Here is a 17280-nt window from a genome sequence, read left to right as displayed (position 1 = left end):
TTTCTTTTCTCTCACTCACTTCTCACTCACTTTCCCCCCTTTCTGGTCAGGCAGCATTGATCGAGTCCTCTGTGTTCATAGCTCTGCTCCTACTGCTCCCCTTTAAAGCCTCTGAAAAAGAAGCCAGTGCCACAGGCAACCAGCTCAGATTCCATCTCCCGTGTCTGGTTTCCCCCAACCCCATTCCCTGTGCCTCTGAAGCCACTTGTCTACTAGGACTATGTACCACCATTCATTTCCCCTGGAGCATTTTGCTCTACCTTTGGAAAAGCCGGCTTTTCTAGAACTCCCGCCCCCGCGCCGTCCCCCACCCCATCTGCCCAACTCACTGCGCAACCCACCCCCTTGTTAACTCCTAGGCGAGCAGTGGAAACGGGAGGCAACGGTGGTCTACAATCCACTAGCTTTTGAACCCCAATGCTCCAACCGTCGCTCCCAGCCCTGGTGTCAGTTGCTGTTGGCTAAGTTTTTGGCCATTAAACACCAAAGATGCTTTCATTGCCGGGGTGGGGGTGGGGTGGGGTGTGTGTGTGGTGCAGACTAGTTGTCTTCCAGCCCCCTTCTCTTTTCTTTCCCAGTCTGTTTACCCAGTCCTACCCCTCTTTCAAGCTTTCCTCTCTTCAGAACGCCCAGGGGTAACGCAGATTCCCCCAGAAGGGCCATTAAGGGGCAATTCTCCCCCCCCCCCCCACCTTCCCAAAGCAAAAGGCTGAGCTTGGGGAAATTCTCCAGGTTTAGGAAGAAATTGCCCCGGGCTCTTCAGAGACCTTCCTCAGCCAAGGGCTGCAGACCAGCCAGTGTCTATGGTGCAAACCTAGATTGCTGCTTCCTTCCGGGGAAGGAGCCAGAAATCCTTCAGCCTGTGCCCCTATGAATGGAGAGAAGCAAGCGAGGAAAACAGTGGCTGTGGTTTTGACATCTTTCTCGAGCCAAGCAGGATATGCTGATAAAAAAAAAAAAAAATGAGACAGGGGTTTGCAGGGGGCGGTCTGTTTCATTGAGAAAGTGTGTCTGTAGGTTGTACTGTATAATCAATTCTCAAGGTCCATGAATATACAGGCAGATTAACATGCTCTCCCCCCCCCCCAGCTCATCGCTTCGTGTAGTTCCTCTCCTCCCTTTCCCCTATGCTACTTTGAGGGATTTTTAAAAATTACTTTTTTTTTTTAATTTGCGGGGGCGCAGTGGAAGGTGAGGGGGTGGAGAATCATCTCAGCTTGAGCAGCCTCCAGCTAAAGGTTCAGACTGCTTACGTCGGAGCTCCCCTTATCATTTCAATGAATGGCAACTGCAGCCTTGGTACTGTTATAGCGATGAAGCTACAGACGTCATTGCCTCCTGTTGGACGCGAGATGTGTCCAAGCATCATCTCCCTGCTTAAAGGAAAACTCTCTAACTTCCAGGCAGCCAGCAAGAGAGTCTTTTCGGAGAACACATGCACCCCCCAAATATTTAGCACACACATACACACGCACACAGAGAAAGATGCAGATTCTATATATAGTTTTGTGTGAATTTAAAGTTACTGTCGTTGGGAGGATGAATTGAAATTTTCTGATCATCAACGGGGTGTCTGCACTGCTTTATTAAATGCATCCAAGAAGGAAAAGAGAGAAGATTCAATCATTAAGCATCCTCTTTAGGGTTTCCTCCCTCCCACCTTTGAAGGATGATCGGCGTGGAAACCTACTTTAAAACCTGGAAGATGCCTTCTGAATGAATGGAACAGCTCGGCGGACTCTTGGAAGGAAAGATTCTAAACTTGGGCCACTTGGTCTCCTTTTTGCAACATGTCTTGTCCACTTGCTCTATCGAACAGAAGACCCGATTCGCCTCTTTCTCGTAATCTCTTTTTAATCCTTCCCTCTCTTTTTTATTTAAGAACTTGATTTGAAGCAGGAAACAGAAATGAGCTTTGGCACACTTTGGCGGGTAAGTTGCTCGCTCTTTTTCTATCTCCCATAAATTCAGAAGAGGTTTTTAGAACTTGGTGCAAGCCTCTTTCTTGATATATTTATTCTCCTTCCTCACCCCAGCCCCAATGTATAGAGGGGACAGAAAGGGTCTGGGGGTGGGGGGAGGAGCAAGACCGTAGTGGCAGGACCTCAAGGAGTTGGGAGAGGTTGGGAAGAAGGGAGAAGGGATGTGGAGAAAGAACCATAGTTTATCAAAACAGGACTGGACGCAAAGGGTTACAGAGAGGAAAGGAGAGGGAAAGACTGAGGGAGGGGGAGAGAGGGAAGGAGAGAGGGAGGAGGGAAGAGGGAAAGAGAGGGAGGGGCAGAAAGGGAAGGAGAGGAGGAGGGAGGGGAGAGGAGGAGGGAGGGGAGAGGAGGAGGGAGAGGAGAGAGGGAGGGGCAGAAAGGGAAGGAGAGAGAGAGAGAGAGAGGAGGGGAGAGGGAGGGGAGAGAGGGAGAAGACAGGGAGGGGGAAGAGAAGACAGAGGGAGGGGAGAGATGGACAGAGAGAGAAGAAAGAGGGTAGGGAGGAAAGGGAAGGAGAGAGAAAGAAGAGGGTAGGAAAGAAAGGGAAGGAAAGAGGAACTCAGAAAGATAAAGAGAGAAAAAAGAGGGAGAGACAGAGAGACAAAGAATAGACAGAGTGCATAGACAGACTAACTGACTGCAGCGGCACTGACTTTGCACAACAGAGGAGTTTGCAAGCTGTGAGTTACACGTGAATATTACCAGCCAGCTGCAAACCGCAGCGTCTGTAATGCTAGTCCCGCAGGTGCCTCCTGGGGCGGTCAAGAGAAACTGCTAGTGTGTATCATACCCCCCTCCCCCAGTCCCCTGCCTTCCTCCACTTTCCTCCTCCTTCACTTCTGAATGGGTTCAAGAATATCTTCCCTTTCCCATCATTAGGCCTCTTGGCTGCCCCATCCTCTACTTACCTGCCCCATCCTTCACTTAGCTGTCCTTTTCCAATATTTTGCAAGAGATCATTTGATGTCTTCGGGGAGGAGGGAGTTCAGAGTCCTTAGCACCTAAAGGCATTTGCTCTTTTCTTTCCCATAAATTTACTCCCCTTGCCCCCTCCCATCCTATTTTGTCTTCATTTCATTGAAAATAGCTCCCTCCCCCCCACACACACATACACTCATACACCCTTTCACCTACAACAGGAGGAATTATCCGTAATATAACACACCCCCTCCCAGCAAGATACCCGATACCACCTCACCCTTCCCCAGTAGAACCAAAAGATGTCCAAAGATCCTGTTCTGTTTCATTACCCCTCCCCTCTCTGTACACAGTGAGAGAGTGAGAGAGAGACAGAGAGAGAGGAGAGGAGAGGAAAGGAGAGGGGAGAGAGGGAGAGAGAGGGAGAGGGGGGGGGGAGAGAGAGAGAGAGAGAGAGAGAGAGAGAGAGAGAGAGAGAGAGAGAGAGAGAGAGAGAGAGATTGAGAGCGCAAACAACCCCCTAGACGTGGGGCTGAATTGATGGAATTGTGATTGTAGGATTTCTCCACTTAGTCCCTGCCTCCTCTTTGCTCTCCAGCCACTCCAAAGTCTCTTCCCCTCTTTAAGCAGCAATTTCTTTCAATCTCCCTCTTTCTCATTTCACCCCACCCCTTCCGTCTTTCTCTCTCTCCCCCTCCACATAACCCCCTCGTTCACTCTTCTCTCAGAGTGGGGGAGGGGTAGGGGGAAAGAAACCCAAACTCCCAGCACCGGCCAGAGATGTCGAAGAAACGCAAAACCTTGGAGGGTGGTGGTGGTGGTGGAGGAGGATCCCCGCTCCCATCCGAGGAACCTACAGCCTTGTTTGGGGGCAGCAGCGAGGAGCAAGGTAGGGAGGAGTGAAGGGGGATGGGGGAGGAGAAAAAAAAAGAAAAAGAAAGGGGAGCCAAAGCAAAAAGGAAACGTTTTGGAGTTGAAGGGTCCTAGTACAGGAATGTATCAACTTGTCTTCCTCTTTATCTCCTTGGGTCAATAGAACTCAAGTTGACTTTTTTGGGAGAAGGGAAGATGGTTTAAAATTTGTCCTCAGTAAATTGGGCTTGGACTGAAGGGATTGAGGGAAGATGTTGGAAGTACAGATCTGCATTATATGAACTTTAGGCTCTCTATTGGGGGTGGGGGGAAGAGAGGGATTGGGCAAGGTGGTTAGAAGAGGCTGAAAGGTATTGATAATGGCCAGTTGTTGATCAGGGCAAATAGTGATTAGTCTCAAATCATTCCCCTGCTTCCATTTACTAGTTGTCAGTTACATTGGTGTGGACAAATTGTCTTCTTTATTGATTTGCAAGCAATGTTAATCTCTGTATGCAGGACAGCTGTGCTTGGATGGTGGGGGATGATGATACCTGCATAATGACTGCCGTGTTTAAGGGAGTAGGCAATGACATGGAGTTCCCAGATGCACCCCCCCACACCCATTTCTAAGATGCTCCAAATTACGTCATACAGAAGCTTAAACCCTGCCCTTATAGCACACTCACTTTGCATCTGATAGAAGTTAGTGGTTTGTTTTTCAGCAGCTATAGGGTTTTGCTCTAATTTTCAAGAGGAGATGGGTGGTGACAGCTGTTGGGTGTCTCTTTTTTTTTTCCTTAATAATGTCAATGCAAAAATAAAGCTGGTGCACAATTGCCTATGAAAACAGAAATGTTACTTAGATAGCTGGTTTTCAGGCAGAAGAGGCCCAGTAACTGCTTCTTATTTCCCTCTGATCATTCCGAATTCAGTTAAAAGTAGGCCCAGATGAATCAAGTCAAGCTATTGTGGGGCTGTAGTTAAAATGCAGAGAAAAGAGAACTAAGTACAAATATCTATTTGTTAGGGCTATGGAAATTGAAGTAATGGGACTCTAGGATCAAGTAGGAAGAACATTTACTTAATGTTTCTTCCCTTTCAGAAATATAGCCTTTTGTTCATTTTTAGCTAGTAAAAAAAACTGAGCATAGAACCAGGTAGGGATAGATAGCAGTGTATTCTCCACTATGAAGTCAATGATCCTTATTTTCTGCCACCATCAGAACCGTCAATGTCACCAAAGTTTCCCAAAAGTAAAAAAAAAAAGTTGTGAACTTTAGTCTCTACTAGAATCTTTTGTATGGGATGTATGCATTTAAAAACAAATTCATTTGTTTTTAGATGTCTTCATGCTATTTGGTTTGACTTTATTAGGCAGAAATCATCTTGATGCCATCCCACTAAAGAGAATGATGGGTTATTGTTTTGAATTCTTTTCGGGTGTTATTTTTTTTAAAGTCCATTCAGTCATTAATCTTTACTACTTAAGGCACATCCATTTGGGACATTTTAAGGATGGACAAATTACTTTGTCTAGCTGTTTGTTTTATTTGGAGAGGATGATATTTTGCTCTGCCTGGAGAAGTTTTCTCATTTTTATCAAGACTGGTCATGGGACCATGTTTGACCTGAGAGTTGGTTCGCAAGGCTGAATACCATTATTTTCCCTTTAATCGTATTTACCAATAATGTCAATGGAAGAAGACTGGCAATTATGAAAAAAAGAGGAGGAGGGGAATATCTTTCATTTCACATGAATGGCTTCAGCATGGTTATGTCTTTTAGAAAAGCAAGAATAGTATCTTTATTAAGCAGTTTTGTTCTTGTAGAAATGTATAGCAAGAGAGTCAATAGAGGTTTGGCAAAGCAGGGTATGGAGGAATATCCTCTCAGCAACAAATAAGTGCATGATTCCTTGCCATAACCTCCACACTGGAAATCTTTTATAAATCAGAAATGTTAGAATTTGTATCTACATCCATGCTTATACTTTCTCTTAGGCACTATTTTGACTAAAAAATAGTCAGAGGCAAAAGCTCTTTCTTCATTTGGGAGATTGAATAAATTGTTAGGTGACTTTAATTTTATTTTCTCCTTTTTATCTGACAAATACAAATGCTGATGGATAATTATATTGCCTGTAAGTACATGCCTAACTGCATTAACCATTAAGGGATTTGTGTGCGCATCGTATTGTAATTTTATATTGGATATATTTTTGTTGTGAATTGTTTGATGTAGTGTAATTGACATGGTAGACGTGTGGGCATAAATAACTTCTACTATATCCACTCATGGAGAAAAGAAGTGGACAGAGTACGGTACGACATTTAACATTAGAAAAGGTCTTTAGCTCATGTAACTTTTTTTTTTTTAATGATTCAACTTACCCCCTTTTCTCCCCCAGCTTCAATATGACTTTTTATTTATATGACATTATAAGGACTTATTTGAGAAGAGCAGCAGTTCAAGTTGCTAAAGAGTCATAAAGACCCTGAATGCCAAAGATCTTCCAGTGGGAGCTAATAAAGTGACTTTTTGGTGTAAAAAGGTTGGAAACCACAGGCTCTTGTTTAAATTCTACTATGGCAGGTCAATTTCTAGCATTTCTTTCATTAGGGAAACTGATAAGCAAATTTCATTGAATATATACAGTGATTTTGAGGTAATCTTCCAACAGTTTGCCTGGTTCAGATTCTGAATTGATCCACGAACATGTATGCAGGTAGAAGTATATATAGCTATCCTCTTGTTCTGGTTATGCTTTGGTAACCCTTTTTGTTAGTGGCTTGTGTGCATACAGGAGAGTTTCTACAAGGAGGAAGGGGGATATGTGAGTGGATCACTGTGAATATAAATATAAACTTATAGGTCATTCTTCTATTATCTGTCTATGGCATATTCTAGATAATTAAATGTCATTTTTCTGCCTGAAAGTTTGTTGGGATCTCCATTGGAGGACTTGGATAATTGTGTGTGTGTGTGTATTTTCCTGTTTGTGCACAATAGAGCCAGGATTTTTTCTTAATGTGAGCTCTCCATCCTTGTTTCAGATGACTCTCTTGTTTAAAATGGGTGGAGACCATATGCAGATGGGTCGACTTTGGAGGAAAAGGAGAAAATTTATACAGATTTTTTCCCCCTGCAACTGGTTGGGAAAACTTGGTGCAAAAAATGGGTGTTGGCCATAACTTTGTTTTGCTTTGTGTCTTATTGTTCTTTATTACTCCGAAGCTAAATCAAACCTTGGATAATAGGACAGAATCTGTAATATGTGGGGAAGATGAACATGTCAATGAGTGTTCAAAGGGAAGCAGCCTGGAGGAGGTACTATAAAAAGATATTTACTCATCTTTTGTTGTTTTTTGGAAGTAGAAAGGCATCCCTCCCCCTATTTCGTATCCCTTTTTATTTTTTCCTCCAGAAATTAAATTTATGAAAATTCCTAGTTACTCCAAGGTTAGATAATAACATTGAACTGTACCATGTGAAGTCTTTCTTAGCAAGAGCCCCTTCCTTTCCTTCCAACTTTTATTTTCTCTCAAATTGCTCAAATTTGGTTGTACAACCATCATCAATAGTCCCCCCCCCCCAACCCCTTTAAGATCATTGTCCATGAGAGAATCTTTCAGTAGTTTTACTTCCTGGGTTCATATCATGTATTTTAAAACTAAAATAAACTTTGTCAATTTTCACGGGATCATATAAGCTGGTCTGTTTTCCTGGTTTCTGTGCTCCCTTAGAACTATTACAGCGACATGTCCTGTGGAAGCAGGGAAGTTTTGAGACCCATGGAACTTTAGAAAGAACCCAGGGCTAGGAAACAGAAGAATAAAGCTTAAGTATTGACCCCTGAGCTCACTAGCTGGAAAACCTTGAGCAAGCCTCTCAGCCTCTTTTTCCTCATCAGTAAAACAGGGATAATAATTTCATCCCCTCACTAGGTGGATGTGATAATAAAATGCAATAACATGTGAAACTTTTTGTTGTAGCAAAGACATGGAAACAAAGCAAATGCCATGGACCGGGGCATTGCTAAACATGCTGTGGTACATGAAAGTAATAGAATATTGCTGGGCAGTAAGAAATGATGAATATGATGAATACAGAGAAGCATCGGAAGACATATCAACTGATGAAAAGTCAGCAGAGAGAAAAACAGAACAATGCAATGACTACACAAATATAAATGGAAAGAAAAAGAATAATAAAACAGCTGAAACTGAATGCTGTGAAATGATAACAACAAAGCTTGATCCTAAAGGAAAAAATGAAGAATATACCTTCCTTTCTTCTTTGAGGAGGTCAAAGGGATGAAACATTGTTTAAAATCATACTTGGTTGATATTTTGCTAAACTATGCTTTTTTGCTTTTTTATTCTTTGTCATAGGAAATGGCTCTCTGGGAGAGCAGGGAAGGGTCTATTTGGAAACTTAGATGACATAAAAACGAAAATTGTCAATGAGAAATTCTGTCTGTGAAATCATTTAAATAACTATAAAGCCTTATACAAGTATATGATACTATTAGTAGCAACATGTTTAAACTATAGGTGACTTTGTATTTCTGAATCACTTAATGAAGGGAATGTCTGAATTTTTACAACTGCACCTTCTTGGTGTTCACAGGATACTGCACATATAAAATAGCTGTCTACATAACACTACAAAAATAACTTGAAATGTAAACAACTGACTGATTATATCATTTATATGACCCCTAACAATCAATTGACCAGGTGTCTTATAATTATTTAATAATCTGTGGTCCTTTTTTTTCCGTGGCTGGACAATGTGATGTTGGACTACATAATCTCCAAGGTCATGTCCTGCTCTTGAACTTGTCACCTAAAGTAAAAATGGTAATGTAAATATCATCATTTTTCTAGCATTATGCAAATTAAAAATCTATTTCCAAGACAAAAAGCACCTGCAAGCTGAGAACTACCCCGACATAGCAGCAAAATGTAGACTTTTTTGGGTGGGGCAATGAGGGTTAAGTGATTTGCCCAGGGTCACATAGCTAGTGAATGCCAAGCGTCTGAGGCCGAATTTGAACTCAGTTCTTCCTGAATCTAGGGCCGGTACTTTATCCACTGTAACACCTAGTTGCCCGCAGAATGTAGACTTTTAACAAAAGTATTTACCCCTCTATTTCTTCCTATCCTCTCTTCTCATCTTTTCAGACCACTTCTCTGGAATAAAGAAAGAACTCTTTAGCCAAAGGAGAAGGTATCTACATTTCTCATTAAATTTAAGAGAGAGAGAAAAAAATAAAGTAGAAACTTATCACAGTTCATTCTACTTTTCCTTTGTTTACTGCAGATTAAGGACTTTAGAATTTAAACAGCTACTTTGTGGAGTTTTCCTTCCAAAGTTTCCGGTGAATAATGATTTTGGAATTATTCATATCACCCTGTTTTAGCGCAGTTGTCACAATTATAAGCTTCTAGTTTTGCTGAAAAGTTAGAGGAAGAATTATTTGGTGACAGAAGAAAGCTCTCAGTCTCAGATTGTTTCAAAAGAGAATGCCAAGGGGCAGCTAGGTGCTATGGTGGGTAGAGCACCGGCCCTGGATTCAGGAGGACCTGAGTTCAAATCCACCCTCAGACACTTAACACTTACTAGATGTGTGACCCTGGGCAAGTCACTTAACCCCAATTGCCTCAGCAAAACAAAACAAAAACAAAAAAAAAACACCAAACAAAACAAAACAAAATTCTGACTGAAGAAATTCAGCAAAAATGTAAATATTATAAGTATTATTTCCCAAATTTTTAGATTATATATTTTCCAATGCCTGCTAATATTTTATGTACAGATTTGCTATCATCATTATTTTCAGATTATTGATTTCTAGAAGATTTGTAGGTGTTCAAGTACTTAACTCAGTATCTTGTATATAAGGAAACTTGACATAATGATCATAGTAATTCCAGGTGATCAAGTGAATAGAGATAAAAATCAACTTTCATATTAAACTGTGTGAAATGAAGGAAGTTAGAGCAAACTGATAGCTTTGTGACATTAGCCAAGTCACTTGACTTCTCTAAGACTCAGTTTATTCATTGGTAAAATGAGAGTTGAAAAATAAATCTTGGGTGTCCTATACAATACCAATATGCAGGGATTGTGTGACAATGGGCATACAGATAGATGAGTTGGGTGACACAATAGAGTTCTAGACCTACAATCAGTTCAAGAGCCCAATTCTGGCTTCAGAAGCTTACTAGCTATGTGATCTTTGGGCAAGTCATTTTACCTCTGCAGAATTCAGTTTCTTCATCTGTAAAATGGGGTTTGTTGTAAGGACAAAATGAGATAATATTTGTAAGGTACTTTTAAACTTTAAAGTACAATGTAAATATTAGCCATTATTGATGAATTATTAATAACAATATTAATAATAATAAGGATTAATTGAGGAAATTGGCAAACTGGGAGTTTGCTATACTTAATTGCTGCTTCACCACTTCAAAAACAAGTGCAGATTTATTTTCTTAAAATTTCTAAAAGTGTAACAAGATTGTTTCAAATACAATAGGACTGGTTTAATTTTTCAACAGCCTTTAGAATTTGCAGAGATTTCATGTTTTCTAACAACTTGTTCTATAGTTATGAAGTAATGGATCTGAACTGAAAGGAAACTAATATGACTGTGGAAAGGAATTTTATTTTCTTTCTTTTTTTCCCTTTTCTTTCTTTTTCTTTTTTGCAGGGCAGTAAGTGTTGTGTCTTGCCCAGGGTCACACAGCTAGTGAGTGTCAAATGTCTGAGGTCGGATTGGAACTTAGGTGCCCCTGAATTCAGGGCCAGTGCTTTATCCACTGCACCACCTAGCTGCCCCCCCTTTTCTTTTCTTTTTCTTTTTCTTTTTTTTTTTGTGGAAAGGAATATTCAAATATTCCCTTCATATCTGAACGTTATTTGATGTTTCCTGAAACAGAAGTAGAAAAATATTCATTAAAGTGATAATGTCAATTGCTAAAACATATGAAATGCTGATGTAGATTAATGTCTACAATAGGAAGAACATTTAGTAAAATTATTTGGTATTTTCTCTATAGCTAGAATAACCAGTCTAATCATAAGTTTTGTTTTGCTTTGTTTTAAATGAAGATCCTAAGAGGCAGCGTGGTATAGTGGAAAGATAGTGAATTTGGAATTCTTAGGCCCCTCCATCCCAGAGTGACCACCTCCTTACTAGCTGGACACAAATAACTTAAAGTCTCTGAGCCGCAGTTTCTTTATTTGACAAGTGAGAATGATAGATATTCTATGAACTTCATAGGATTGTTGTGAATATGTGCATGACCCTGATTTACAAACTGTAAACATAAATATTGTCATCTTCTATTGAAGCTACTAGGACTTGTTAATAAATGTATTCCACTTTTCATAACCACACTCAAAGTTCATACAGTTTATAATTAGAGAGTCCAACTGGACCAGGACCAATCAATATTATGGAAAGAACCATGACTTAGAATTGAGAAGACATGATTGAACCCCAGTTCATCTATTAATTGATGTGTGTCTTTAGGCTAATCACCTAATTCTTCTGAAACCTAATTTCCTCTTCTTTAAAACAGATCTGATAATACCTTCTTTATTAACATCATAGGATTGTTGTGATGATGAAATGAGATAATATATGGAAGTATTTTGTGAATTGTAAAGTGTGATGCTTATGTGAGGAATTATTGTTATTTGACATGTTCAGTTGTTTTTCAGCCATGTCTGCTCTTTGTGACCCTCTTTGAAGTTTTCTTGGCAAAGATAATAAAGTGGTTTGCCATTTTCTTCTCCCAGCTCATTTTACAGATGAGGAAACTGAGGTGAACAAGTTTAAGTGCCTAAGATCACACAGCTAGTGTCTCAGGCCAGATTTGAATTCAGGTGTTTCTGGCTTCAAGTCCAGCATTTTTTTTCACTGTACCACTTAGCTGTCCATGTTTTAACACAGTGGCAACTAAAGTCAGAGAATAGTGTATAGTGTCCCGTAGTCTTGGTCCAAGCTGTAGCAGCTTAAAACTGCACCAAGACTTTTTAGATATCCTGCATTATTCCAACAAAAGGTTATCCTTCACATTAGAGGTCTCAACAAAACCACATTTCTGATTCATGAAAGTTTCTATGCCCATTCATTTGATGGGGAGAAGTAGTAAGACTTATCAAAATTAGGAAGGTTGTGTTCTTCCTTCCTCAGCCTTGTAAATGTTAACTCTTCTACTTCTAAGATGGACATGATAATGGTAAAATGTTTATCTCATAAGGATGTTGTAAGAATGAACTGTCCCATGAGAATAAATGTGTAATATAATTATGTTCTATATGTATAGACACATATCTCTTAATTTAATCTTTTATTTTCCCCCAATTACACGTATAAACAATCTTAACATTCTTTTTTTTAACATTTTGAGTTCAAAATTTTCTCCCTCCCTCCTCTCCTCCCCTCATTAAGAAGGCAAGTAATTTAACATCACATATATATTTATTCAGGAACACACACACACACTCCTTTCAGAAAGTACTATATACATTTTTGAGTAATTGAGTTATTTTTTCCTTTTGCTGCTTTGAAATCCAATTAAACAACGTAGCAGTCAATGACTCCAAGATTTTGAAAAGGACCTAATTTCACCTTGTATCATAGTATATGCATTTTGCATAATTTCTAATAGATAATAAGCTGCTAGTGAAAAGGAACTACATAATGTTTTCATATTTGTATCCTAAATGCCTAGTACAGTGTTGTTAACTAGTAGGCATTTTTAAAATGAGTTATTTAATTAATGTTATTTCATTGGTGTAGGAAATTCCTGGTTAGGAAATGCTCTTTTCCAGTGCAACTGCTCTATAACGAATAGTCTTAGAGACGCTAAATTCAGTAAACATTTATTAAGTGGCTACTATGTGCCAGGCACTGTGTTCTCACAGTACAAAAAAGAGAGTTCCTCCCCTCAAGGAATTTTAAAGAGTCATATTATATCCATTATGTGTTATAGGTGAAACTTCAGCTGGGTCTTTCTGGTTCTAAAGACAGCTCTTCTCAATAGGCACTTAAACATTTGCTCAACTGAGTTATTGAATAGTAAGGGCAATGTAAGTTTGCACCATATTGCAACACATTGACCATAGAGTCAGAATCTACTCTAGACCTTCGAGACTTCGCGGATCTTAAGATCCCAGGAATATAGATTTAAAAATGGAAGGGACCCCCGTCTCTTCATTTTATGGATGAGAAAACTGAGGCTAAGTTAAGTGACTTACTCAAGGTCTCACATGTGATAAGCATCAGAAGTAGAATTTGAACTCAGCCAGGGTCTTTTTCCCTCAACTCCTCTCATATAAATGAGAAAATTTCTAAGTTTCCCTCTTAAATAAATAAGGAGTACTTCTTTAATAGATTGTAGAAGCAGCCCAGGAGTTCTGTGGAGACTACAGGGTTAAAACAGATGGCCTGCCTGCCTCTTTCCTCTATGCAACCAGTATTTTTTAAAATGAAAATCCCTAAGCTATTTTAATGAATCTATTGGGCAAAAAAGGTATAGCAACCTCCAAAGAACGATCTCAATGAAAATAATGATGATGCTTCCCCATCCATTTGGATACAATTGTATTCTCCCATCCTTGTAATAAGTGATGGCAAAGTGTTTTTTTTTTACTCATTAATGATTGACATTTTCGGAAGTCTGTAAACAGAGGCTGCCCTTCAAAAAACTTGGGATAGAGCAGTAGAACACTTCATTTGTTGTCTGAGCTTTCCTTCATTCCACGTTTCTCCCGCTGCATCACCCCCAGTTATGAAGGGGTCTGCATCTGTAACACAAATGGCTGCTTTTGGCAGAAGACACCGACACTGGAAAAACCATGGAACTCCGATTGAGCAAACTTGAGTCTGAGTCCTAGCTCTTGGGCAAGTCATCCAAGTCTTCAGATTCTCTTTCCTTATCTGTACTTAGGGTTTTGTCTATATAATGATGGCTTTGAACTTGATGTTCTCTCAGGTTGCTTCTACCTTGAACATTCCATGAATATACTGTTGTTCCATTTGATTAATTTGTGTGATGCCACACAAATAACCCTGGAGAATAGGCCAAAATTAAACACCAAGGAATAATGTATTCATGCTTATTTCCCCCCCTAGATTTTAGGAGAGAGCTCTACACCAGAATTCTCAGATTATTCTGCCTGTTTATTCTAATGGTGAAAAAGAAGGAAGAATATTATAGAAATAAAACCAAACTCATTTGCTATTTATGGGAAGAGGTGGTAAGATCTACATTAAAGATCAATCTATATCATGCTCTTCCTGGCATATAATTGGTGCAACCATGTTTCTATGCTCTGATATAATGTAAAAACATGGACTGATGGTCAGGTTTTCTAGGTACGTGTTAGCGGACTACAACACATAACACATGGAGGGAAGCAATATAAGAAATATTATCACAGAAATGTATGATGGTACAAAAAAGAAGAAAGATAGGTTGGTCATGTAGTCACAATTCACATACTCCATTGGAATCCATGTGATGTAAAAAGGATGATCAAAAGACTCCCAGAACACTGGTGGATTCCTTGTGATAGATTTTCAGGAACAAAGAGTTTGCACAGGATGGGCAGTTAAGGATGGTTTGTGATCTGCATCCTTGTAGAAGGTAATCATATTGGCAAGATCATAAATGCTTTCAGTTTTGTTTTTGTTGTTATTTTATTTTGTTTTGTTTTGCAGGGCAGTGAGGGTTAAGTGACTTGCCCAAGGTCACGTAGCTAGTAAATGTCAAATGTCTGAGGCCAGATTTGAACTCAGGTCTTCCTGAATCCAGGGCTGGTGCTTTATCCACTGCCTCACCTAACTGCCCACTTCAGTTTTGAAGATAAGAAGCATGGGCATAGCTTCTGTTTGTGCTTTGTAGATGAAGAATAATTTAAGAATAAAATTATTCTGTTCATGAAATTACTGCCTCATTGGGTAATGAACTTATAGGTGTACATCCCTTCCCATGTCAAAAGAAATTGTAGATGTGGTAGGGCTTCTTTTGGGGGGGGGTAAAATTACCACTGTATGTCTTAAGACATTGTTTTCCAGAAAGCATCTATTTACAGTGTGCATTTCATAATTGACAGGTGCAATGTATTTTGCCATGAGCACCCAGCTATTGATGCATCAGTATAGCTTAATTAATTAAATGGATTCATTTGGTTTTACTAAGCAGAAGCAGAGTCTACTATTGATCTCCCTTTCTTCTGAATTTAAGGCCTATATAACACACTTGAAATTTTAATTATTGATACTTGTGCTGTTTTCTAATTATTTCATCTGTTCGTTTGTCTTTGTATAGCTAGATTTTAAACTCCTTGAGGGCAGGGACCTTGGCACACTCTTTCTAATATCCAACAGATTTTCCACAAGTATTTATTGAGTGTTAGACACTGGGGTTGCAAAGATGAGCAATAATACCATCCCTGGCCTCAAAGATCCTACAGTAAGGGGTGGCTAGGTAGCACAGTGGATAGAGCACCGGCCCTGGAGTCAGGAGGACCTGAGTTCAAATCTGGACTCAGACACTTAACACTTACTAGTTGTGTGACCCTGGGCAAGTCACTTAACCCCAATTGCCTCACTAAAAAAAAAAGATACTACAGTAAGTGTTGGTGGAGGTTCATAATATTTACATGCAAATAATTATGGTATAAAAATGTCATGAGGCCAAAAGAGAGCCCAAAACAGAGTACAATGAGAAATTCGAGGAGTGTACTACTTCCCCCATGCTTTTCCTTTCCTTTCTCAGGCCCAAGCCTCCAGCAAAGGGTTGAGAATATACTCTAGTAGATATTCAGTAAAGACTTTTTGACCAAGGGACAAGTACATTTTCAGTGGGAGGTCAGGTGTGGTGGTTGAGAGCTGGGGCTGGTTCAGTACAAGAGAAAGAAAGCTAAATCTAAAATCAGAGGACTTGGGTTTAAATCTTAGCTAAGCTACTCTTTGTAACCATGGACAAGTCACTTAATCTTTCTAGACTCAGTTCCTCATCTGCAGAAGGAGGCTGTTGTATTAGATGATGGCTGAGGTTCCATCTAGCTCTAAGTCCATTATGATCCCATAATTCTATGATCATAAGATGATCCGTGTTACAGGGTCAGAGAAATTAAGTAATGTTCCCCACTCTCGGCCAAGTTCATGCGTAGTGTGCTGAACTCTGGGGTGAGCAGACTACAGGTTGGAAAGCACATGAAGCCAAGCCCAGGATTCAAATGTAGGTCTTCAGACTCCTATTATGTATTGTAATCCATATATGCTGCAGACCTGAGGGTGATGCTGCTTTGAGGGAGTCTGATCATCATTGCCGAAACATAGAGGGAATGGAAACCTGGAATACACTGCCTCCCACCCCTCCCTCTTAGGATGCTCGACTTCCTTCACAGTTTCCCTTAGGCTTCTTCTCATAGTCTACCCTGATGCCCACCCCCACCCAAGTTGCTAGTACTCTTCCTGACCCCTCTGGAAATAACTTTGTATAACATTTATATTTACTCACCCATGTTAATGTTGTCCCACCCCTCTTCTCAAAAGAATGAAAACTCCTTGAAGGCAGCGATGAGTTAATTTCTCTGTTTTGACAGAACCTGGTATGTAGGAGGCACTTAATTAACCCTCGTTGAATGAATAAATGTGGTAACACAATGCCAATAGGAAGAAGCTTTCATTTACTTGTTTTTCTTGTTCGTGAGTTTGGCTGAGAGGAAGCATAAGGTTCTAGGACCTGAGTTTCCTCATCTCTAAAATGACAGAGTATGACTACAAGGCCTCTGTGGTCCCTTTCAGCTCTCACTATAAACCTAGTGTGACTGCCAGGCTTGGATTCAGTAGATCTGGGTTCTAATCCTGGTTCTGACCCTTACTAGCTGTGTGTTGTTATACTTATCCAGGCCTCAGTTTTCTCTTCTGTAAATTGAGGCTATTAATATAATCATGATCCATTGACCTGAAAGAATTATTAAGAAAGCACCTTTAAAGCTTTCCAGGGGCATCTAGGTGGCACAGTGGATAAAGCACCAGCCCTGGATTCAGGAGGACCTGAGTTCAAATAAGGCCTCAGACACTTGACACTTACTAGCTGTGTGACCCTGGGCAAGTCACTTAACCTTCATTGCCCCAGGGGGAAAAAAAAAGCTTTCAAGCCCTTTGTCAGTGTTAGTTGTCATTATTCTTAGATTGAGCTCCCATCCTCTATAATGTGATGAAAGAAATTTTTTCTAGGATTTTTTTTTAATTCTTTGGGGAAAGGGATTCATATCTAATTCCTATTCTTTATCGGAATGTCCTGGAATATAATTTTCTGGCTGCTTCCCCTCCCCATAAGTATCTGGGATATTCCTTGGTTTTTCTCTCTCTGATCTGAGTGTGTCTTTCCTTTTCACCCCCTCACTCTTCAGGGTGTTGGACCTTTTGCTTTTATTATTCGGGCTTCAACTACAGCCCTGTCAGATTTCAGTTATTACTTTACATTAA

At 40.0% G+C, this 17280-nt stretch overlaps 1 protein-coding gene across 3 annotated transcripts in view; it reads left to right on the top strand.

The window, feature by feature from the left end:
* The first annotated feature begins 1343 nt into the window (after positions 1–1343).
* The window catches only part of PDE10A (phosphodiesterase 10A), an 887116-nt gene continuing 871179 nt past the window's right edge, over positions 1344–17280 (top strand). For 2 of the 3 annotated variants that reach the window (XM_044000218.1, XM_044000216.1), the window contains exon 1: positions 3360–3792. In XM_044000218.1, the coding sequence (XP_043856153.1) occupies positions 3684–3792 (109 nt within the window). In that variant the 5' untranslated portion in view covers positions 3360–3683. Of the gene's footprint in view, positions 1933–3359; positions 3793–17280 lie in introns of those variants that run through there. The other variant, XM_044000217.1, reaches the window with a different exon arrangement.

The sequence above is a fragment of the Dromiciops gliroides genome, chromosome 4 (assembly GCF_019393635.1).
Source record: "Dromiciops gliroides isolate mDroGli1 chromosome 4, mDroGli1.pri, whole genome shotgun sequence".
NCBI lineage: Eukaryota > Metazoa > Chordata > Mammalia > Microbiotheria > Microbiotheriidae > Dromiciops > Dromiciops gliroides.
This window is presented reverse-complemented; position numbering and strand designations above follow the sequence as displayed.